At 40.8% G+C, this 24,706-nt stretch overlaps 1 protein-coding gene across 1 annotated transcript; it reads left to right on the top strand.

Moving 5' to 3' along the window:
- ARHGEF6 (Rac/Cdc42 guanine nucleotide exchange factor 6) lies at window positions 1-24,706 on the top strand (the record flags this gene model as incomplete). Its single annotated transcript, XM_017892777.1, is given in 13 exon segments — window positions 1-139; window positions 2,751-2,810; window positions 4,765-4,853; window positions 4,855-4,909; window positions 7,840-7,975; window positions 9,260-9,405; window positions 10,481-10,606; window positions 12,501-12,521; window positions 13,729-13,822; window positions 15,024-15,113; window positions 18,114-18,213; window positions 20,709-20,763; window positions 22,070-24,706. Coding segments are annotated over 13 exon segments (1,252 nt in total), but the record flags the coding sequence as incomplete, so codon positions are not given.

The raw sequence follows: 24,706 nt of genomic DNA, 5'->3' as shown, positions 1-24,706 counted from the left end.
TGATGAGTTGGAACAATTCATGGAAAATCAAGGTGCATCGAGCCCAGGTATCCTCATTTTAACAACAAGCCTCAGCAAACCATTCATGCGACTGGAGAAATATGTTACTCTCTTGCAAGAGTTGGAACGGCATATGGAGGTAAGGGAAGGTGAACTTTTTCAAGCTCCTGTGCCAAGTATGGTCCTGTGCTCTGGAGGACGCAGCCAATTTGCCTCCAAAATGGCCTTGCAGAGGAATCAAGGTCTTGGATTCAAAGTTTACTTTATCTCTTCTTCCCTCCTCTCAGGCTTCTAGTTTTCCTCTTTATGCAGCAAAATAAGATCCTTATTCTTTGCTACTAGGTATTAATGATCATTCGCCCTTTTCGCTCTTCTCTTCCAAGCCTTAGTCCTGTGGCTTCCCTTAAGTCTATGCTTACTTGCTAACTGGGGTTTTCTTTTGCCCTCTCAGTAGTTTGGTCAAAATCCAACTAAGAAATCTTCTTTGGTTCTGGTATATTAACCAACTTTATCATGGGAGATAAAGCAAAACAACATCAGAATGTACAAAGAACAAGTTCATTATAGACAGGAATATTTATCTGTAGAATTCTGCCATCATTCAACTTCCTGACTCTGGATGACAATGGAAGATTCTGGTATTCCTTAAAGACCAATGAATGGGTACAATATTAGTGGTATCTCTCTACACATCATGCATGTACATCAGAGTCCCTCCACATTTTTATTTATAAACCTACAGTTTACTTGCAACTCTTGTAGCATAGCTATAATCTTTTCTAAATATTAAGATTTTGCGATGAGGCCTGATAATTGAATATTTTTTCACCAAGAACCAAAGGCCTCATGTTATGAAAAACCAATCAGCAGAGCTAGCTCCTTGAGGCTTTCTTTTGTGATTGTTCATGGGGGATTTAAGTGTGGGTGGGAGAGGAGGGCCTGCTGGAGGAGGCTGCATTTACCCTAGTTGCTCTTCCTGTGTCTGGGGAAAGGTTTTGAGGTTTCAAGGGGTTTGATTATCTTTAAAGAAAAAGGGTGCACCCGCACTCTGCCGGGCTTGTCAGCATTTGTCAGGATTGAAAGCATGTTCTCTGAGTGAAACCACATTCTCAGGGTATTTGACCTGCCTGAAAGCTGGAGGCAGTGGGGAGCTTGTGAGCAAAGCCTGTCAGTGTGAAATTTCAGTTAGGGCTCAGGAAGGTGTTGACCTCTGGATGCCTTTCCATAAGCTAAACCAGTTTGCTGAACCGTTTGAGGTTTGCCCCTCCTTGCTTATCACAAAAATCCAGAAACAAGTGGCCTCAGTTTCTATTACTTTTCAGTGTCAAAATACAAATATGCACTTAGTTTGGGGAGAAACAAATCCCAGACGCTCCTGCTGCCTGGATCCTATGTCTCAGCCTTTCTTGTAGTGGAGTCTGTTCTCCTCCTGCCTCCATTTGCTGTGGGTCACATGTCTTTGGCTGCCTCTCATTTCCCATCATCAGAAAATACAAGCCCTTAGTACTAGTTTGCCACTCTAAACTTTGTGCAGATTTTAGAGCATTTGGCATGGCTGCTAACAGTAGAATAAAACCTGAAATTTTTGGCTGTCAGTTGATTTGGATAAGGATAAATTTTACTGTAAAGGAATACAACCTTACTTTTTATGAGCAATGTCATTCTTGGCTTATATCAGGCCCTTAATCTGTTCAGCTCTGTATTTTATCACCTGAGACTAGTGGGGCAGGAAATGTAGTCGTCCCTTACTCCAGCTGAGTTTCAAAGGTCATATCCCATATGCCCCAATGTTAGGTGCACATCTACCCATAAGAATCTCTATCTTCCCTTCATAAACAGTTATGGAATTGTGGATTCCTCTAAGCCATTTTTGAATCTGTCCACTTTTCGGAATTGCAAGTACCACAGGATCGCAGGCCATGTGTAAGAGCTTGCTTAAGAAGGAAAATATGGTATGAAACTTGGAATCTTTTCCCATCTGCCATGTTCACACTGCTGAAAGAAAATGGAGGCATTTTAGGAAATGGAGTTAGATTGATTTTTCTCTTGGATTTTTGTTGTTGTTGTTTGTTTGTTTCGAGACAGGGTCTCACTCTATCACCCAGGCTGGAGTATAGTGGCACAATCACAGCTCATCACAGCCTCGACCTCTGGGCTCAGCTGATCCTCCCAGCTCAGCCTCCCAAGTAGCTGGGACTATAGGCATGCACCACCATGCCCGGCTGATAGATTGATTTTTCTCTAACCACGACTCTTGTTTCCACCATTCCCTACCTTCTGTCATCTACCAACAATATGACCTAATGATGTCCCCCGAATAATTATTTGATTATTATATTTATTATTAAATAATCATTATCCAAAGTATAATAGCAAAAAGGGAAATGGGAACTCTTGCCTTTTGCTACACAGTTACTAAATATATTATGCATTACCAACTCTCTTAATTTCTAAATCACCTAATAATTAGAGTTGCTGAGATTCCAGATGCTTCCATGCTGCTCTATTTTTTAATCTTTAAATTTAGTATGCAGTAAAATTAATATTTTTCTTCTGGTGCACAGTTCTATGAGTTTTCACACAGGTATAGATTCATGTTACCACGACCACAATTAAAATACGGAACAGTTCCATCATCCTCCAAAATTCTCTTGCTATCTTTGTGGCCATACCCTCCTTCTACCCCTAACCCTTGGCAACTGCTGATCCTCTCTCCTCTAACATTGTTTTCAAATGTATTCCTTTGATAGGATACTCATCCAGATCACCAGGATATTCTGAAAGCAATCGTAGCATTCAAAACTCTCATGGTAGGTGATACTTTAAAATCACAATTCTCCATTTTGTATACTTTATTCCTGAAAGAACGATTTGTGTGTAACATTTCTTTCCCTATACAAAGGTCTTTAGAATGGAAATAATAAGCTTTCATGACAGTATAGCAGTGATTGTTTCATTTAATTTTGTCCTCCAAAAATCATGCTTACCTAAGAAAGGTTGCCAGGCTGAGGGTATAAAGCAATCACATTTACAGTCTCAGCCACATTAAGCCACATTAAGCATTGGTGTGTAGGTGGGGGGTTTCCTTTTGTCTCTTTGTCTTTACCCCCATTGCTCACCTAATGACGAGTCTGTGTAACTCGTCATTCACTGATTTGCATCAATACTGGATTCAACTAGTTATGCCAAAGGGTATGAGTTTTTTTTTTTTTTTTTTTTTGCATATGAAGAAGAAATCCTTCATCAAATTTAAAAGGGGGGAAAAAACCCAAAGTACTAAAATGCAATTGCTTTATATAGGTTGCTATCAAAAGTACCTGTGATCTTGTATCTTCAGTATGATGGTTAATGTATCTTCTTGAACCCACTGATATAAAACCACTTGGTGCCATTTTAGGAGGAAAGAAAACTTCATTTTGGGCAATTGATTAAACTTACCTTCATTTCACACAATTCTGTAGCATTATAAGTGATTTGGACTAATGTTTAATTATTAATCCTTGTTGAAAGATCAGTAATTGATGTGTCTGTAGTTGAACAGCAAGTTGAAGACCAGAGTAAGTATTAGGTTAAAATTGCCATTGTTATATGCCAAAACCAGTCCAATATTGGCAGTTTTACATGGCGCAAGCTAATAGAACAACCCAGTGAAACCCACAGTGTTTATTATAATTATGGTTCTATTTTTTCTTGTATAAATAGGAATGTAAAATGAGTCTTTTTGAAAACCTATATTTCTTTCTGATTATGTTATATAACTTGCCTTGATGGTTTAGTATATTTATTCCTACTATAGGTGCTCTTAAAATATGTGTACAGTGAATTTATTTCTTTGAGTTTCCATGTAGCTGAAAGGGACAGCAGAGATTTTATAGAAAATATACCCCCCAGAATATTATCTTGCATTCATTTGGAAACGGTAACAGAAGTAGCCATGTGCTTGTTTTTTGTATTCAATTTGGAAGGCATGCTGTTAAATTACTCTAAGATAAACTCAGTGTCTTAAGCTATCTATCTATATATATAGTATTCATACCCCACATAGTGTTGGCAAACTGTAAATTGTTTCTTGGTTTGAATTTTCAGTATGTCATCATGAAATTCAGTTGTATCTCTTTTTTCCAATCCTTTTAGAAATAAAAACTAATTTAGTATTTTTTTCATAGCAATCTTGGTCCTTAAACAAAGTACAGTAGTGCCTAGGTTTCATTATCAGTTTGATTCACTGTGGCATAAAGAATTTAATTTTCTCTTTCACTATAACTCCAGGAGAAATTTTTTGTTTTTTATTATTTTCAGGATGTTACCTTGTTGGAAATTGAGCATATGTTCGAAATACAATTATTTTGTCACTAAAGCCCTATTTATGCAAAGATAGACAACGTAAGAGGAGCTCAAGCAGGGGCACCAACCAGTAGATCTGAATCTACTAGGTCCTCACCTGGCTCTGGTCAGTGTGATTTGGCTGCTTGCTTTCCCATGTTCTTTACAGGGAGGGAAATAAGCTCTTTCTAGCATTTTGTTTTGACGCTTTGGCAAAATGAAAAATAGGCCTCCCTCACAAAACTTTTGGGGGCTCAAGCCTAGAGATTTAGGGTAGTGGATCTTTCTGTCTATCAAAAACAGACCTGGTCATGGGATTCATGATGAGGAAACAGGGGCTCAATGGGAACCAAAGAGTCAGAAGCCACATCTTACTTTGGTCTTATTTTAGTCTGTTTCATAAGAATTCCTATTCCATTATGTTCTGCTTTGGTTCTGTAGGGGCAATGTCAAGATCTGAGGAAGAGAAAACAGCTGGAGTTACAGATACTGTCGGAACCTATTCAGGCATGGGAAGGAGAAGATATTAAAACTTGGGAAGTGTGATTTTATGTCACAAGTAATGGTGCAGTATGGAGCATGTGAGGTAAGGTGTTTCAAATCTCAACATCATTTCTTCCATCTTTCATATTTTTCTTCCTTTTTTTTTTGACAGAGTCTTGTTCTGTCACCCAGGCTGGAGTGCAGTGGTGCCATCTTGGCTCACTGCAACCTCTGCCTCCTGGGTTCAAGCGATCCTCCTGCCTGAGCCTCTTAAGCAGTTTTTCTTCCTTGTTCTTCCACCAAAGTCAAATTGTACAACATCGAAATCAGAAGCTGAGCACCTATTCTTTGTTCAACATTCTGCTAGGTGCTGTGGGAGATAAGAGAAAAGAACAAGCAACGATCCCTGTTTTCAAAGAACTCATTAAAAACAGACTAAAACACAAGTTGCAACTAGCAAACAAACCAAATAGTCAATGTTCGATTTTGCAATCTCAACAATAGAGTCCATAAAAGTTCACAGGAGGGAGAGTTCAAGAAGACCTTATGGAGACAGGAATTGAGGAGGGGCACAAAACAAAAGGGGAGGATTTCACAAGGCAGAGGTCATTGTTACTTAGGAGAGAACAGAAATGTGGCTTTGGTTTGCTGCAGCACAGTAAGAAAACCAGCCTGTAGGGAGCAAAAGAAGCAACTTGGCCATAGTAAAAGACTGATAGAGTCAGGTAGAATTAGATTATGCAGAAGCTTGACATCAGGCAAGAGTAGTTCAGATGGATGCAGCAGGCCGTGGGAAATAATGAAAGAGTCCAGAGTCATAGAACAACACTCTGAAAGGGATGTTTCACACTAATCTGACACCCATATATGTCAAATGAACTGGAGGGAATGGACGAGAAGCAGAAAGGCCAGCTGGGATGGAAAGTGAGAAGGAGTCCCCTAAGACAGTGGTGACAGAGGGAATGGAGAGAAGGGGCAAATTGGAGGCATCTTTAGAAGGGAAAGTCAACAGGAAGTGGTTCCCTTGGGCTAGAGGAGATGAAGAATGTAATTTTAGACCTGTAGATATCTGGGTGGAGATGTCCCATAGGCAGCTGTTAACGAAGTACGGAAATGTGAGTGAGAGGTCAGAGTTAGAGGCAGAGACTTAGATGTCCCTAACAGATGTGCCCTCCTAGGAAGTAAATATCCAGAGAGAAGCCCGGGGGGTGGGGGTAGGGGGGGCTGAAGATGGATTATTTCTTTTAAGAAGGGGCCAGGGAAAGGGAGAAAGGTTGATTATGGCACCTGGTTTGATTTATCGGGTGTTAGAATTGTCTTCCTTCTCCCAAAACATCTTCCTACACTCTCTGACACGTCTTTGGCAGAGATTCATTACTTTGGGTTAATAAACAATCTCATTTAAAATGCAGATACCCCAGGGAAGGTTAATGCAGTGAATCTAACTATTAGTCATTCACACCTTTGGGATAAACCTCTTGGGTGAAGGCAGGAGGAATCAGTGCCAGAAAAAATAAAAAGAGAAAGAGGAAGGTAGAGAAGAACTGGGGGAGCACGGTGTCGTGGAAATTCCACGAGGAGCATTTGAAAATGGCCAGTGTGCTGACTGCTGCTGAAGGTTCAGAGGGCAAGGAATGTGAGGACCAAGAGGAAGCCATTGGATTTTGCTAGAAGGCAGTTATTGATGACTTTGCAAGAGCAAGGAGGGTGCAGTTAGGGATGGATCAATGCAGAGAAAATGAAGGCAGCAAGTAATTTGGCAGTAAAATGTCAAGAAATGGGATATTATGCATGAAGAGCCATATGGGGGCAAGCCAAGGTCTGTTAGGATAGGAGGTGTACATATGTTAAAGAAAAAGAGGAAAAGCTAGTAAAACAGAAGAGGATGCTGGGAGAAGAAGAGGAGATGTCTGTAGAGGAAAACTAAGTGAGACAAAGATGTGAGAGAATGTGGAGCACTTGTTAGAATAGTTAGCCTGGAAGGGTTGCTCTTCTCAAATGGAAGGAAGGAGATGGAGACAGGCAAAAGGATAATTTTAGCTAAGATGACTGGGCATGGAAGCCAAATGTAATTTTTGCGTATACTAATTGCATATCTGTTGAAGGGGCTCACAGCAGCCCTCATGTGTCGAGGTTTCCTCAGTGCCATTAAACAAGTGTATGGGAGGCCAAGGTGGGTGGATCACCTTAAGTCGGGAGTTTGAGATCACCCTGACCAACATGGAGAAACCCCATCTCTACTAAAATACAAAATTAGCCAGGAGTGGTGGCACATACCTGTAATCCCAGCTACTTGGAAGGCTGAGGCAGGAGAATTGCTTGAACCCGGGAGGTGGAGGTTGCAGTGAGCCGAGATTGTGCCATTGCACTCCAACCTGGGCAAAAAGAGCGAAACTCCGTCTCAAAAAAAAAAAAAAAAAAAAAAAAAAAAAAAAAAAAAAAAAAGGTGTATCTACTTTTACATTTTACATAAATCCAATAATTGATCTTGTTCTTAATGACTAAAGTTAATTTTATCGAACGTGACCTGACTGTTAACGAACGTTACGCAGCATACTAAATTTTCCCTTATCACTCGAAACCCTGGACGTTTCATTTTGCCCCATTCTTTTCCCAAAGTCACAAACATATAAATGTTTCATCCTTTTGCCTGCACCTGGAGCCACTTATATTTTTTGTGCCCAGGTCTAGCACATCTCACATGGCTGCATAAGACGGTGGTGACTTCCTCAAGGCTTTCATACATGGGAAAGCCCAGCATGGGCTATTTGTACATTTATTGTTATGTATGCAGGAAGAAGGAGATAAACTGTGGGTTTATGTCCGATCGTCCAACAATAAAAATTTCACAAGACTAGTTTCTGTGTTTTCCAAGTTGGGTATCCTTTTTAAAAAAATTATGTGTTAATCGTTCAGCCGTTGTCTTATATAAAGGCTCCTAGTGTCTATGTTATAAGGAAGTGATTCCAGAAATTCTCAACAGATAAAATGTCCAATTCTGTTCTTCATGTGTTATTGTTCATTCTCTCTCAGGAAAAAGAGGAGCGGTACCTTATGTTATTTTCAAATGTCCTGATAATGTTATCTGCAAGTCCTCGGATGAGTGGCTTTATCTATCAGGTTAGTAGATTTCACATAAAACATATAGCAGACCCACTAATGAAAACAGGTTTCCATCCAGATGCAGTATCTCCACTATGGCATTAAAAGCTCAAGCCAGGAGAACCAGAATGTTCTGACCCTTCGTTGTAATTAAAGAGCTTGTAAGAGCAGATGTTCCTTAGATCAAAGACCTTTGTATTAGTATAATGAGTTTATCTTGAATATATCCACTGCTTTAGTTATGCACTAGGTTTTGCATGCATAAATGGAAACTAGATAAATTAGCAGCAGTATTGTACAGGCCCATGTCATTATTGCTGAGAAAACATAAAGCTGGGACCTGCTCCTATGTTTGTCTTATTATAGTCATAGCACATGATTCAGGCTTCTAAGAAGCATGTTAAATAACAGGCTTCTAAAGAAGCATGTTATTCCTTAGGAAATTAAACATCCCTCAGTCAACTCCCAAGATATAGAGCATTATTTACTATTGCCTGTTACATCTTGGCCTGACACTTAGTAGTTTTTATAACATCTGAGCCTTCACTTTTTTTCAATCTTCTGTTGCATAAGAGCTACTTGTGAGAGCTAAGGAATAACAAAATGGACTGATGTAAATGCAGTTTTCTACCCCTCTGTCATTTGTTCCCTGGTGGCAGAGGAGCCAAAGATATGGACTTTTATCAGCAATTTTATCATCAGCCCATGAGTTAGTAAGATTTGGTTGTATTTCTAAAAAGTTCTGAAAAGACATCAAACTTTCTTCACAAATTGAGCATAATGCCAGGCTTCAGTAATGCTCCCTGACATTTTAGCTTATGATCCCTTTTGCCAGGCCTGTGTCATTTATATGTAGTGGCTTCACTATTGGTGCTGATATGGCACAGTGGCTAAGACTGGGATCATGGCCTTACCCTCTTCTTTCCCAAGAAGGAGCCTAAGGTTTGGTATTTGCCAAAAGGTTGTAAACAGTCTTAGTTGGATCTTGTTCCAACGTTGATACTGGGGGAACCAGTACAATATTCCCACTTTAGACTTAACTAGATGGGCTATGTGCTTACGTTTTTGGATTGCAAGTTTGTATATAGTGAAGTTTTACACTACTTTTAAGCTTCTGTAAGCAGTAAAAATCAAGGATAGTTTTCTAAATCAGACATGAATATTTATTTACTTTATCATCACAGGTTATCTGTTTCTGCTATAGAAATTTCAACAGGGTTATCCCATAGGTATGAAAACCCCTGAAAATACACACCCAAGTCCTAGTTGCATGAAGTGTATTTATGAATGGGAGAAGCTCAAGTTTTTCCTTGCCTTCTGTTTTCAAATTGATCATAATTGGGGGATGTAGGTAACATGGTGGAGAGAATTGTGGTCCATTGCAACAATAACCAGGACTTCCAGGAATGGTTGGAGCAGCTGAACAGACTGATCAGAGGACCTGCCTCTTGCAGTTCATTATCCAAAACCTCATCGTCATCATGCAGTGCTCATTCCGTAAGTAGTCCATGTGTTCTGTCCAGAGATTATTGAGTCTTTCATCAACTCCTGCCTGCTGGAGACTTATTTAGAAGAAGCAGCAAGCACACCCTCAGCCTTTTGGGCAGCCTATATTTGTAGATTTTGAAGTACAGTTAAACCTCACTCATTCTGATTTCTCATTATGAGGCCCATCCAAATTAATGAAAAGGTTTACTTAGAGGTGTGCAGTTCTGTTTGACAGTATTCAGGTACCCCAACTAACTGCTAGCAAAGTATTTCTAACCAGAAGTCCTGCTAAAATATTTTAATGATAAGCAAGGCTTATTTCAATGAGCAGTGGTTACTGTCCTACTAACAATGGGCTAAGTAGAAACCGATAGTTTACCTCCCTAAGTACTTAAACATCTCCATGTCATCTCACTCATGCTCTCACATTTGCTCAGTAACCTTCTTCAAAGGTAAACTTTTAGCATTGTCTCTTTCTGAGTTATCACAAATTTAGACTTTGGAATTTGAATTGATGAGATTTTACTGTACTTGCTGAGTGAGATGGAAGATACGCTGTGTTGTTTGTTAACATACAAACCTATGATGCCAAAATTCCAGTTTTGAGCACTGTGTGTTGTTGTCGGAAGAATATGGGCTTTGGCTTCAGATCTGGGTTCAAATCTTGGCTTTGCCAATTACTAGTTAGTTACTTCACTTGACTGAGTCTATGTTTTAGGCTGTTCTCATGAAATAATCTATTTAAGCACCTACCAGAGTGCCAAACATATCACTGTACTCAAATGTTGACTGCTACTCCATTTTCCTTCCTTACAGAGGAAAGAAAATTAAATTAATTAAATTCCAGATGAGAAAGAGAGGACAGGATCATGGAATGTTGAGTCAATTTTGTGCTGTTTCTTAGAGACCCCGTAATCTTGACTGGAAAGAGCCAGTTCTCAAACTGGAGACTTTTGTTCTTCCGTCTATCCCTTTCTATGGCTGTCTTTGCTGATCCAATGAAGCTATTGTTGTTCTCTCACTGTGTGGCACAAGGTCGGGTTCAGATGGCAGATTGCCAACATCTCATCAGACATTTTCCCAGTCTTTTAGCTCTACTGGACAGCCCCGAGGACCCTTGGAGCCTCCTCAAATTATAAAACCGTGGAGTTTAAGTTGTCTACGACCTGCACCTCCACTTAGACCATCAGCAGCACTAGGTTATAAAGAGGTAATTTTGCTACCTATGGTATAAAATGCTTCTGACAAGTTAATTTCATAGCTTATTACAAATAGTTCTGTGGGAATGTGCTAGAATTTAAGATAGGTGGTATATGTGAGTCAGTCTTGAATTGCTAGACTCAGTGATTTGTTTGGTTTCTTAATTTTCCGTTTCCCATTATCCATCTGCAAATATGTACTGAATATCTACAGGATCTATGTGCACTGCCTGAGTGTTCCCAGTCTCCTCCTGAAGTGCCTCTGGTTTACCTTAATGATTATTATGGTAATTCTTTAGATTCATTAATAATGTACACAAATCTCAAACAAGAGCCACTTCATTGTAGTTGAGTTGCCAATGAAGCAGACCTAATTCAGCATTTGGGATCATTTTGATCAATTTGAACCAAATTAGTAAAGTGTTATGGGACCAAGCTATGAGTCCAAACTATAAAAGTGATATTTGCTTCAATTGGAATGAGAAAAGAATTTGATGAAAGAAAGGAGTGTCTTTTTAAAAGAGGCTTCTCAGAGACAACCTTAAAGGCCATTTGATATTTGGGCCGGGGAGGGATTTAAAGGTTTTGTGTATTTTTTTTTCTCTTGAAGTTGCAGTCAGGAAGTGTCACTCACTAGCTTCTGTAACTGTGTGGAGTATTACTTTTCCATCCAAACAGTGGCTTTATCCCTAACCTGTCTCAAATCATTTCAGATTTCAGAAAAGATACTCATTTATTAGTAACTGTTCTTTAAATCAGTCTTGTTGGGTGAAGATTAAGTTTGTGACAGTTATGAGATGAGTCTTAGAATTATGGGGCAAAGGCAGCATATATTTCTAGATCAAATGTGTGTTTTGATGAGTGATGCAGACTCAGCTCAATTTTGAGTGTTTTGATTTAAACCACCATGCTTTTGTTTCGATTAATTGTTGCTACCAACTCTAAGTGCAGTAAAAATAAGACAATATTTGGACACTGGATGATTTTTTGATCCTTTCAACTTGACATGATAGGACAAACTGAACTGAATCTTTGTTATATAACTCTATTTAGAATTTGGTCAGGAAGCAGTCCCATAGATTTACTTTGGAAATTTACCTGCAATTCTTGCAATCATCCAATTTTCTTCTTTGATTATGTAAACCAGGAGTGCCACTTCATAGTTACCTAGGTCTCCTTTTTAATGATGGATATTTTGTAATTATCAGTTACTAAGTTCAAATTAAGGTGAGCTTTGAAGAGTAAAGTTGACTTAATCCTTCACATAACTAATCTATTAAAACTAAGGCATGATCACTTCGTTTCTGCTGGGGGAAAAGAGTTATTAATATATTCCTGCGGCCGGGCGCGGTGGCTCAAGCCTGTAATCCCAGCACTTTGGGAGGCCGAGACGGGCGGATCATGAGGTCAGGAGATCGAGACTATCCTGGCTAACATGGTGAAACCCCGTCTCTATTAAAATATACAAAAAACTAGCCGGGCGAGGTGGCGGGCGCCTGTAGTCCCAGCTACTGGGGAGGCTGAGGCAGGAGAATGGCGTGAACCCGGGAGGCGGAGCTTGCAGTGAGCTGAGATCCGGCCACTGCACTCCAGCCCGGGCGATAGAGCGAGACTCCGTCTCAAAAAAAAAAAGAAAAAGAAAAAATTAATATATTCCTACTAGATAGTATGTATTTCAGTTGTTTTCAGCATTTGTTATTCTGCACAGAACTGTATTCCTCAGGCTTTTGCATGATAATATTGCATCTGAAACTAATGTGGGAAATGTGATTATATTCCCTCCGTGTAATTTATGATAACACTAACATTTCAAATATTGTTTTAGAATTATTGATAAGTGGATTTGGTCATTATAACCATCGACCTCTCACGCTCATCTTCTCTTTCTTTACATATTCATTTTAGAGGATGTCTTATATCTTAAAGGTAAGGGTAGAACAATATCTTTGGCTTACAGTGACATCATAATGCTGTGCTGTAACCTTTGATGAATGAAGCTTTCCCTTATGCTTGTTTTGTCCCTTGTTATAATTGGTGGCTAAAATATGAAGATGCAATTCTGGCATGTAAGTACTTTGTTGAAAAGCAGGCTTGTGTGAAATACATATAAAATGTCATAATGCCCTAAAATGCCCCATTTTCCTGCGTTTTAAAAAATGCTGCTTTTCCTGTTGTTTTGTCATGTGAGAGTTTTCATATCTGTCTTTTTTCAAGTATAAGTACTGTGGCTGAGTGAAATAAATTAAATGATTTGTTTCCTATATGTTTAAGCTACTATTAATAATTAATATCCATTCTCCATGTATACACATTTCTTGGAAAGTTGGGATAAGGTGATCATGAGAGATTTTTCCTAAGTCTAAGTTGCTAATCTGTTTACAGATTATTGGATTAAGGATTAAGGATATTGTCAATGAGTATTTTTTTGACCTGCTGGTTACTCATGTGGCAAAAACAAATTCAATACATTTATTTTGTCTACTAGTTAAATACATGGCTTTATATATGGAAAATTAAGTTTGGCTGTGGGTGTGTTACTTCTAACCCAAAATTATTTATTAGGAAATCCTTCATTTGATTCTTCTCTCTGACTGCGGAAAAATGACTTAGTCTCTCTGCCTTAGTTTTCCTGTCTCACAAATGGAAATTATATTCTTCTTTGTGGGACTGTTTCTAAGGCAGAATTATTTAAGTAGCTCCGAAGCTCTTTGAAAAGTGATCAATACTACATTAGTGGTTACAGTGGCTTAGTTCCCCTAAAACTGTATCAGTGGGGAATGTAAGCCAAATTAGGAATACTGTTACGTTTTTAGGGGGATATCCCTTACTTTCTCTGCAGATGGTTCCCTAAAGCCATTTGGCCTCCAGGAGAATCTGCCACATCTTCAGTAGGCACACTCCACTCTTAGTCCCACCTGTGTGCAAATTGAGAGGATAATGTCATTGCCTCTGTTTTATTTAACCTTTTAGAGTTTATTGGAACCATTTTAATTGTGCATAGTGTTAAACATTGATGTACTCCTAACTGAGACTGTCAAAATAAGGGAGAGGAATTCTATTTAGTTTCACTCGTGCTTTTACTTTTGTTTTTGAGGAAGAATTTTAATTCATTAAGAAACCTCTGTCCTTACAGGAGTCTAGTAAAAGCCCTAAAACGATGAAGAAATTTCTTCATAAAAGGAAGAATGAAAGAAAACCATCAGAGGAGGAATATGTGATTAGGAAAAGTATGTGTTCTGTACTTTCTGAAAGTTGTTTATGAATAAATTAACATGAGAATCTTCTTTTATGTGAGGATTTATTTGAAAGCAGATGATTGGAGCAATGTTTTCTTGACATCGTCTTTTACATATAAAGAAGAATGCATGGAAAGCTTTGGTCACTTCTTAAACATTTGAATAAGCTTCTTACAGCTGCACTTCATGTCATCTCAGGCAGATGTCATCTGTATCATTTTTGTGTTGAGCATTTTGCCTCACCTGGTTTAGAACCTCTAAAGGGACCCATTTCTTACGGATACATTTTTTTTCCCTCTTAGTTTCTGATACTTGAGATATTTTTCTCTAGGGAGATAGACTAAATAGACCCGAAGGCTGGAGTCCTTCCCGAAGTCCCATGCTCAGTGATGCTTAGTTACTCAGGGAATCAGCCTGCCCACATCTAGAAACATGGCTTCATTTGGAGACAGACTGCAAAGTCAATCAGCCAGTCGATATGGACATATTTGGCTATAAGGCTGTCAACAAGGTACTTTGGGACACAAGGTACTTTAGGACACATGTGAAGGAGTAAGCGGTGTCTCACAAAGAGGTGGCAGAATTATGTGTATCAGCTGGGAATATAGTTTGGATAAATATTTGCTCCACCCCAGCTTTGGCATGCCTCACCCTCCACCCCACACCTAGTTATGCACATTGGCATGTTCACAGGGTGCTGCCATCCAGCCATTGCAAGAATGAGTTTGGAGTAGAAGAGGAGGGGGGAGGGAGAATGAGTGACTACGCTGACTGGTTAGAAAATTGGGTGGGGTTAATGAGGGAAAGCTTCCTAAAGGCGAACCTTGAAATTTAAAGGAGAGGAAGGCTGGGGTATATCGATGGGAGCTAAGCTAGCAACTAGCTCAGTGCTATGATTTTGGCCTCACTGAGACCACTGACAGAACACCACCCCGCTACCCTGGTTCCCAGTGTAGAGCTCTGGGCTTCAGGAGTAGGCCCTGCACTAAGCTGAGCTCACTGAGGCTGACTCCAAAGCTCCATGAGAATGCTGTCACTCTTCTCCATAAACAGCATTGGACAGCTCTTTCTCCTGCCTTTCATAAACTCTACTGGTCAGAGAAGCCAGTCCCAGGCAGTAGAGTGCACTGCATCATTTTGAGGGTCGAAAGGCATGTATCTATGAAAAGTCATGATGAATTAATTTTCACAGGTACAGCTGCTCTGGAAGAGGATGCTCAGATCCTTAAAGTGATCGAAGCCTACTGCACCAGTGCAAACTTTCAACAAGGCCATGGCTCAAGTAGGTTCCCCCAAACTACTTTCTCTAGTGAGTGACGTTTCTTCTTTACTGCTTAGTGTCTTTTAGAAAAAGAGAAAAGCAACCCAGACGGGTTGCAGGGTGTGGAAAGCAGGTGACTTGGTGCAGAGGAGTGGTGTAGGACTGCATCTTTCAGATAAGGTGGTTTTAGCTACCAAGCGGTTTGTTTACCCACTGTTGTTTTTCACCCAGAAAGAGAGATGCAAGAGTAAAAGAGTTGGAGGTGATAGAAGTGAAAAAAATTTTTAAAAGTTGTTCTCCTTTGAAGTACACAGATACCTTCACCAACACTAGTTAGGAATTAAAGGGCCCAGAGAGTTCCTGTGTCTGTGAACTGATGCTAATCTCTTCTTATAGGCAGATTTGGAAAGGAAGTCAAAATACTATCTTTGATCAGCCTGCATATTTAAAAGAGCAATCTTCACCAAACTCAAGTTTCAAAGTTGCTCTGAAAATCTGGAAATGTAGCTGCTTAGCAGAGGTTGTCCAAAATGTATACAATTTATCAGGGAGCTATTGGGTTAGGGTATTTCCCCAAACAACTTTCAGGTTACAAACGAAAGCGAGATAATATTTTCTGATTCATCTTTATGCTTTTTAAAAGCCAGGTCACTTCGATTATGTCTTTTGTCTCCCATTATTATAGACATTCAGAATACCTTTTGTGAGGTTTTTGCACCTGCGTAAGAAATGAATTTTGGACAGCCAGTGACCAATCATTTGAATGTGGGAGGGGATTTCTTAGGTGTCTTGACATATTCTTTCAAAGTAATGCATCTCTAAGGCTGACATAAAGGAAGCATTCTACTGGGCATGATGGCTCACGCCTGTAATTCAGCACTTTGGGAGGCCAAGGCAGGCAGATCCCTTGAGGCCAGGAGTTCAAGACCAGCCTGGGCAACATAGCAAAACCCTGTGTATACTAAAAACACAAAAGTTAGCTGGGTGTGATAGCGCACACCTGTAGTCCCAGCTACTTGGGAGGCTGAGGCAGGAGAATCGCTTGAACCCGGGAGGTGGAGGTTGCAGTGAACCAAGATTGGACCACTGCACTCCAGTGACAGAGTGAGACTCCATCAAAAAAAAAAATTAAAAGAGAGAGAGAGGAAGAAAGAAAGAGAAAGAAAGAAAGAGAAAGAGAGAAAGAGAGAAAGAGAGAAAGAGAGAAAGAGAGAAAGAAAGAAAGAAAGAAAGAAAGAAAGAAAGAAAGGGAATTCAATGTGAAAGTTGACACATTTGGCCATGAAGAGAGGACTGTCACACTCTGCTTCACAGAGAAAACCTGGCTGTGGCTTTGGGCACGCACAGCTCTGATAACATGTTTCAAGGAGCCAGGAGAGGAAAGTGAGGGCAGTTTTGTTTTGAGAACTAGAGAAGAGAGGGGACAAAGAGATACCAGAAGCATCCCTTCTACAAAATCTGACCTCATCTCCTCTTGCACCACCTATTTTTACATTTGACAGAGTGGATGGGTCTGCAGCTGGGAGGTGCAGCCAGTTATTCTGGCTTAAAAAGACACATCTTCACCCTTGCTCCCTACCCAACCTTTTACACGTGGAAGATGTCTGGCACTGTGCTTGTCACACAGCAGATCATTTAGCATCGTGGTGACCTCCTATCCTCTATCCCTCTCTAACTGGAAGTCCTGTTTCTCTTGCTTGTCACACAGCAGATCATTTAGCATTGTGGTGACCTCCTATCCTCTATCCCTCTCTAACTGGAAGTCCTGTTTCTCTAGAACTGACTACCATCGGCTCTTACTGCTTTCAGACAGTCATTCAGTCAGTTTGCTTTCCACTTATATTCGTCCCTTGGTATCTGCAGGGGATTGGCTCCAGGAACCCCAGAGATAACAAAATCTGACAATGCTCAAGTCCCTGATGTAAAATGGTGGAGTATTTGCATATCACCTGCATACATCTTCCCATATACTTTAAATCATCTCTAGATTGCTTATCATACCTAATAAATGTAAATGCTATGTAAATGGTTGTTATACTGCATTGGGTTTTAAATTTGTATTGCTTTTTATTTTTTCTGAATATTTTCAATGCATGGTTGGTTGAATCCGCAGATGTGAAACCTGCGGATATGGGGGGCCACCTGTATTAAGCACCTACAAAGTGCTAGGCACTGGAGAAGGCAGAGACACATCTCACCTCAAGAAAGGGGAGGTGGTCAAGTGAAGGCAGTGAGTGTGCACACCTCTGAAGGAACTTGGCCTAGAAGAGAGGAAGCCAGTGACTCAGGGAGACCAAAGATTAAGCACTTGAGCTCTGAGAGGAAGGATCCAGAGTGAGGGAGGTGCAGGAGAGCTGTTTGGTTGGGTCCCCATGCCTGTTGTGTCACCTCTTCTGTCCCAGAGCCTGGAGACATTCTGAGCAGAGGACATCTGCATCTTTGCTGATGATGTGATAATCTCCAAACCTCACTCCACCCTTGATTAAAATGGTCTTAGGAGGCATATCTACCTTACCCTATAAGACTGTAGAGAGAACAAATGGGAGTGATGATGCTTCTGAGGCCCTTAAAGCACATTGTGTTTCAGTGCAGTGCTACTGTCAACCTGACTTTTACTACAATGACAAAACACTGTGGCATAGGATGTAGTGTGTCCTTCCTGGGGATTTGCAGGGAAGAGTGATCACTGGTCAGCTCTTTGCTCTGGAGGAGGCAAAACAGGAAAGAATGGAGGTTTTGGTTGTGGACAGGTATTACAGGGGCTCTTTTGCTTTATTTTTCTGAATACAAAATGCTTCCCACCTTGGGAAGATTGAATCAGTGTATTTGGCCATTTAGAATTCTCATGTCAGGAAAATTTAGTCAGCAAATGATGGGTGACTGTCCTTTGGGTGTAATGTAGCAACATGCTATGAACAAAGACCCTTCTGTAACAATAGTGGAAAGCAACGTAGCACTCACTATTTCTACTCTTCACTAGTAACTCTCCCTCCTCTTCCCTCTTGCAACCCTTGTTTGTAGGTACTCGAAAAGATTCCATTCCCCAAGTCCTACTTCCTGAGGAAGAGAAACTCATCATTGAAGAAACCAGAAGCAACGGCCAGACCATCATGGAAGAAAAGTGAGTAGAGCAGGCAAAACCTTGCCTGGTTTATCTTGGAGCTGGCAAGAAGGTCTGGTAGGACAGTGGGGCACATGGAGAGTCTGTGATGAGGGACAACCCCTGCTTATCTGGGAATGTGGCCTGCTTTGCTGAGCATGCATTTGGGAGACTTTAGAGGGCTGCCCACTAACAAAACGAAGGAGGAAGGAAAGGCAGAGGTGACAGAGCCCTCCAAAGCAGCTCCAGCTGGCAGCTACCCTTGTAGCCAGCTCCCCAGCCATTAAGCTGCTTCTGAGCACATGGGAACATCAGTGACCTGGATGGGTTTAGGAAGTAATTGGGAATTCCAGCCAAAGAACCGATTTCCCTGCTCAGAGAGATGCCACTCACATGTTTTGAGTCAGAAGCTGTGCTTTCACATATTTGACATCATTTAAAATCCTACAGCAATCCGGTTAGATAAACATTACTCTCACCACTTTCACAGATAAAGAAACTGAGGTACAGGAAGTTCAGGGAAATTATGTCTCTGACTTACCTTTACACAGTAGTGTGGGTGACCTAATGGGGGAAAATCAGGTTAAGTACCTTCTGGCTCGTAAAATTAACACAAAGTAGCCAAATAATTCATTTGTCTAAACTTGAGTCATTTCTGAGGTCAGGCCTAAATTTGCATGGGACAGCATATTTCAAGGTGCTTGGCACTGTCAATGCATTTTACATCTGGTGTGTGAAGTGATACAGCAAAATGGTTAAGTACTTGGGCTCAAGCGAAAAACAGTGTGGTTCAGCTCCCAGTTCTGCTACTCATTAGCTGTGTGACCTGGGGCAAGTTGCTTCACCTCTCTGTGCCTCAGTTTCCTCATCTGTAAAATAAGGATGATGGTAATGCTTTCAGGGTTGTTGTGAGGTTAAATGAAGTAAGTATAAAGGCTAGCACTCAATAAATAATGATAGTTAATTCTTATTATAACTATATTCATTTTTACAACTTTGTGAGGTTTTCAGAAAATGTGCTATTATCCCCATTTTGCATGTAAATAAACTAAGACGAAGGGAGGATGAGAAGGAAACTGGTTCCCGGAGAACAGAGGACTAGTAAGTGGCAGGATCAGAACCAAAACTTAGCTCTCCAAAATCTTTGTCCAGGGAGAGACCCAGAGAGGAAAAGGCTATTACGCAACCCAGCCAGGGTGCTTCATCCTTTTTTGGGTAATATTTGACTGGGATATTCCAGAAAGAATGCCTCTGACTTTGTGTCATGTGCAGTGGAGAACTGAGGAGGGCAATGTCACAGCACAGATATTGTAGAATAGGCAGTCTTCTGATACCTCTCATTATATGATAGGTGATGTTCATTCCTGCCCCAAAGCTAGAGAAATCAAAACCTTATGATGGGAAGTGAAAACATCGAACTCCTAAAAACAGAGAGCAGAATGGTTGTTTCTAGGGACTGAGGGGAAAGGGGAAATGGGGAGATGTTGGTCAAAGGGTACCAAATCTCAGGTATGCAGGATGAATAAGTTCTGGAGAACTAATGTACAGTATGTTGACTACAGTTGGCCCTCTGCATGCATGGGCTCTGCATCTGTGGATTCAACCAACCCCAGATCAAAAAAAAAAATTCAGAAAAAATGGATGGTTGCATCTGTATTGAACATGTACAGATTTTTTTCATACCTAATAAAGGTTTTCTTTTTCCATCTTTGTTGAGAGATAATTGACAAAGGTGTTCAATGTAATGTCTTGATATATGTATGCACTGTGTTATACCATATTGTTTTTTCCTAAGTCATATGGTATAACCACTATTTACATGGCATTTACATTGTGTTAGGTATGATAAGTAATCTAGATATAATTTAAAGTATGTGAGAGGATGTGCATTGGTTATATGCAAATGCTATGCCATTTTATATTAAGGACTTGAGCATTTGTGGATTTTGGTATCCATGGGGGTCCTAGAACCAATACCCCATGGATACCGAGGGAGGGAAGACTGTATAGTTTACAATGCAGTATACTTGAAATTTGCTAAGAGTGTAGATTTTGAGTGTTTCTGCCACACACATACAAAAGGTAACTATGTGAGGAGATGGATATGTTAATTAGCTTGATTGTGGTAACCACTTCACAATGTATACATATATCAAGACATCACATTGTACACCTTTGTCAATTATCCCTCAACAAAGCTAGAAAAAGAAAAACTTAGTGATGGGCCCTAGTCTCTTGTGTTTTGTTCACTCAAGCTGGGAAGTGAGTAGAAAAGGAGAAGGGAAGTATAGAAAAAGCGTAATGACATTGCATTTAGCTAAGCATGTGTGGTGGCGGTTGTTCTTCCACCAAAATAAAGAAGATGGAAGCCATTTAGAGCAGTACCATTCCCAATCAGCTAGAAAGTTCACTGTTTTTCAGGATCTGTATTGTTATAAAGTGGCTTTTATTGTTAAGTATTTTAACAGTACCTCAGTGCAAGCCATTTGTCTCTGAATTTTATCTTTATGTTCTAGGAGCCTTGTCGATACTGTTTACGCCTTGAAGGACGAGGTCAAAGAACTGAAGCAGGTAATAAAATATAAAAGTCATTTTCTTGGGTAACAGAACCATTCTCTTTTCCTTGCCTCACACTGCCCATGCTTTCAGGGAAGGCCTAGGAGGAAGGTAGTGAGGGGGCATTTTTATTTTCCTTGTGTCACCAAGGTAGGTTTTGTTGATTTTATCATGTAGCCTTGAATTTAAATTTCTGAGTCTTGCCTGTATTTCTATGTAGTAGTTCACAATAGAGTCCCAAAGTTAGTTACAACTTTCCTGTTCTCTGACATCCATAAACAGACTTTAAGAAAAGACTAGTCATTCATCAGTGTGTAAGTGTAAAGAGAACCATTAATCATGGTTTGTGGGCTTTTCTGCCGATGTGGTCCAGCATCACTGCCGATATGGCTCAGTGATGGACACTGTCACACTGTGCCTTGTATGTGAGGACTGACTGTATCTGGTGACAGAGTGAAGGATGGATGGGAGGGGAGAGAGATCAGGGACTAGAAGACCACTTAGGAGGTTCTTACAAAACTCAGGGTGAGACCTGTCAGAGTCTTGAACTGAGGCAGGGCAATGAGGCTGGGGAGGAGGAAAACGAATGTAAAGGATGGCATATTGCAGAGTTTGAACCTATGGACAAGGATAATGTGATTTTTGAGATTAAGAAAGAGCCAGGGATTAAAGATGAAGCTTCTTCCCAGGGTGTCTAGTTGCATATGGTGGTGCTCCTTCATGGGGATCAATAATCACAGGAGGAGGAGAAGTGTGGGGTGTTGAGAGAGATACTGAGTTCACTTTAGGACCTGATTAGTTTAAGGTGACATATCTAGGTGGAAATACCAAGCTGCTGCCAGGTAATCTCAGGTATGTGAGAGGATCACTTAAGCCCGGGAGTTTGAGGCTGCAGTGAGCCATGATTATGTCACTGCACTCCAGCCTGGCGAAAGAGTGAGACCCCATCTCTCAAAATAACAATAATAATAAAAAGAAATACCAGGCTGGCAGTTGAGATTGTGGACCTGATTCTCAGGAGATGAGGTCAGTACCAGAGGTATTTGGGAGTCCCCTTAATAGACACTTGGATTGAAAGAGAAGTGACACTAAGTGAAAAGCGAGTTAAATTAGAAGAGGGTCAGGGCAGGGAAGAAGAATCCAAAAGGTTTCCCAGAGACAGGCAGGAGGATTGACAGGCTGCTTTGTCATAGATGCTGAGGGAGGGAAGGTTGAGGAAGGAAAGAGAGTCAGTGATGAAAGCTGCCCCGAGGATGAGCAGGAGGAGCCCTTGGAAGGGCCCCCCTCTGTTTCGTAATCAACAAATCTTTCCCCATCATAGGAAAATAAAAGAATGAAGCAATGCCTGGAAGAAGAATTGAAGTCAAGAAGGGACCTAGAAAAGCTGGTGCGGAGGCTTTTGAAGCAAACAGATGAGTGTATTCGAGCCGAGTCCAGTAGCAAGACCTCAATTCTTCCATAACCATCACTGTGCCACGGGGTGGAGTGTGCCTTCAGGGCATCTTGAAATGTCCCGCTGAATGATTTGACTCAGTTTGCTCACTTCTTTGGCTTTTGTTTTGTGTTTGAGTCTCATTCTCTCTCTCTCTCTCCCTCCCTTCCTCCCTCCCTCTCTCTTCTCTCTCTCTCTCTCTCCCCGCTCTGTGTGCGTGTGTGCGCACGTGTGCGCGCTTGGGCATTTGCTGTTGTTTGGTTATTGGTTGGCTGTTCATTTCTTTTTCAACAGGGGAAAAAGCAGGAGGTGGTGGTAGAAATGGCCCCAGAGTCTTTTCCATTCAGTGAGAAAGAGAAAGGGAACACAGGCCAGTTACTTAAAAGGTCTTCAGATTGCCTTCAGTTCACAGTGCCTCTGCAACAGCCATTGCCCTCAGGTCACATTCTTTGGGCTGGCTGCCCTTGCAAAGCAGCTGGCCAAGGCTTATTAAATGTGAACCCAACTTTTCCCCCAGTGCTTTCCTGTACCTGCAAGCCTCTTAGTACTTAATTTACTGAAGGCAAATATTCCAGACTATGGCTAGAGTAGGATGAAAGACAAACACATCTGCCCAGTGATCCAGCTGCCCTTCCTTAGACCATCACATGCCTCCCCTCAATCACAGGTTTTAAAATTACTGCCCTATGTTGTCTCTAAGACCAAGAAAACTGTAGTACCCTTATTCCTTTTGTGTCATGTAAACTGTAACTCAGGGGGGCAGAAGCTCTGGTCACCCGCACCAACATCAAATCCATCAGCAAATTCTACTGGACAATCCTCCCTTTCAGTAGCAGAGTTGACCGCCTTTTCCCATTGCATGATAGGTTTCTTTCCCTCATCTTCTGCCTAGTGTGTAAGTTTTCTATTTCCCCAGTGCTTTTAGCCAGCCATACCAAGTGGTGTGTAAACTAGTATGTATGTCCTTTGCTTACTTTTAAAAAAATGTAGTTAGACTGTGAGCAGTTACTTTATGTACGTTGCATATTCAAACTGTGACCTTTTATCCTTCAAAACAATCTGCATTAAGGAGATATTGTGCCCTAGTAGACAGTTTTCGTTCACTTTATTACTCTCTCATATATGCTGTGAGAAGTTGTAATATTCATTGGCCTCTTTGGGTGGGACTCTAAGCAGTATTTGCAGAAATATGCTTCTGGTCCAATTTGTACATCCAGAACAAAAGGGCCCCTCTAGTAGCTGTGTGCTGGATTATTTGGACTGATTAACTCAAGTTGCTCGTTGAATCATACCATCCACTTTATCCCAGAAACTAGAACCGTGAGAAACCAGGTTTAGAAGACGGTCACAGAACAGCACACATCCAAATTCAGCACCATTGAAAGTTGGTCTAAGGCTCAGTGCTACTCACCCCTCTCTTCCCCAAAGACAAGAGAAATTTGGCGAGATGGGGAAGGTCACTGGAAAGTGAGGCCAAAGGGCTGATCAAAATTGCCTTTATAATATATTTGATGGATGACTATAAATGTGGGTTTTGCAAATGTTTAAAAACCAAACTTGAAGCCAGGCATGGTGGCCCACACCTGTGGTCCCAGCTACTCAGGAGGCTGAGGTGGGAGGATCATTTGAGCCCAGGAGGTCAAGGCTGCAGTGAGCTGTGATGACACCACTGCACTCCAACCTGAGACACCCCTGTCTTTGAAAAAGCAAAACTTGAAGTTTGAAACCCCTAGCTTGCTGAGGAGCCCTTTTTATTTTTGGTACTGAGACTGTCAAGGTCCCATAGCTATGTGGTACAGGGCTGTTGTCTGCTTGCTGCACAGCAGAAATTACACCATCCACAGGAAATGGACTATTCTTGCAGTCCAACATCAGCCAACCACACACAGCCGTGTTTGGAAGCTGAAGAGTAAAGAAATTTCTAGGAATGACTGTTGTTCTGTTTTTTAGCACAGCCATTTAGATATAACATCCTTCACTTAAAAATTAAAAACATCATCACTACTACCACCACCAATAACAACATCAACACAGATCTTCACATCTGCCCATTCTGTGGTTAGTCAATGGCTTGCAATAAATGTGCAAACTGCATCTGTAGGAAACATTTTTGTGATTATGAAATACTTTAGTTGATTGCTGAAAATATTGAAAGGTCTTCATTTTATAGTGATGTGTACATATGCATGTTTTGGGGACTGGGCCCTTCTGATGAGGGGCCCTCGGTACTCTGGGTAACAAAGCTTGTGCAGAGTGGTAACCATGCTTACACACTAAACAATAATATAAAGGAAATGAAGCCATGTTAACCTGAGAGCAGTGTCGCCATAGTTGTGTTGTTTACAATACTCTATAAATGGGTTCCTGTTGCCCTGTAATTAAACTGCTGCCCGTAGAGGCCTTTCAGTTCCTTTTCTGTCCTGTCCCTTCTTAACACAAGCTCAAATTTTCTAACTTGTTTTTATTTTGAAGACTTTTAAAACGGACATTTTCAATACATAAAAATAAACAGTGCTTTATAAAAAT

Source organism: Rhinopithecus bieti, unplaced genomic scaffold (genome assembly GCF_001698545.2).
Source record: "Rhinopithecus bieti isolate Rb0 unplaced genomic scaffold, ASM169854v2 scaffold_23704, whole genome shotgun sequence".
In the NCBI taxonomy this organism is placed as follows: Eukaryota; Metazoa; Chordata; class Mammalia; order Primates; family Cercopithecidae; genus Rhinopithecus; species Rhinopithecus bieti.
This window is presented reverse-complemented; position numbering and strand designations above follow the sequence as displayed.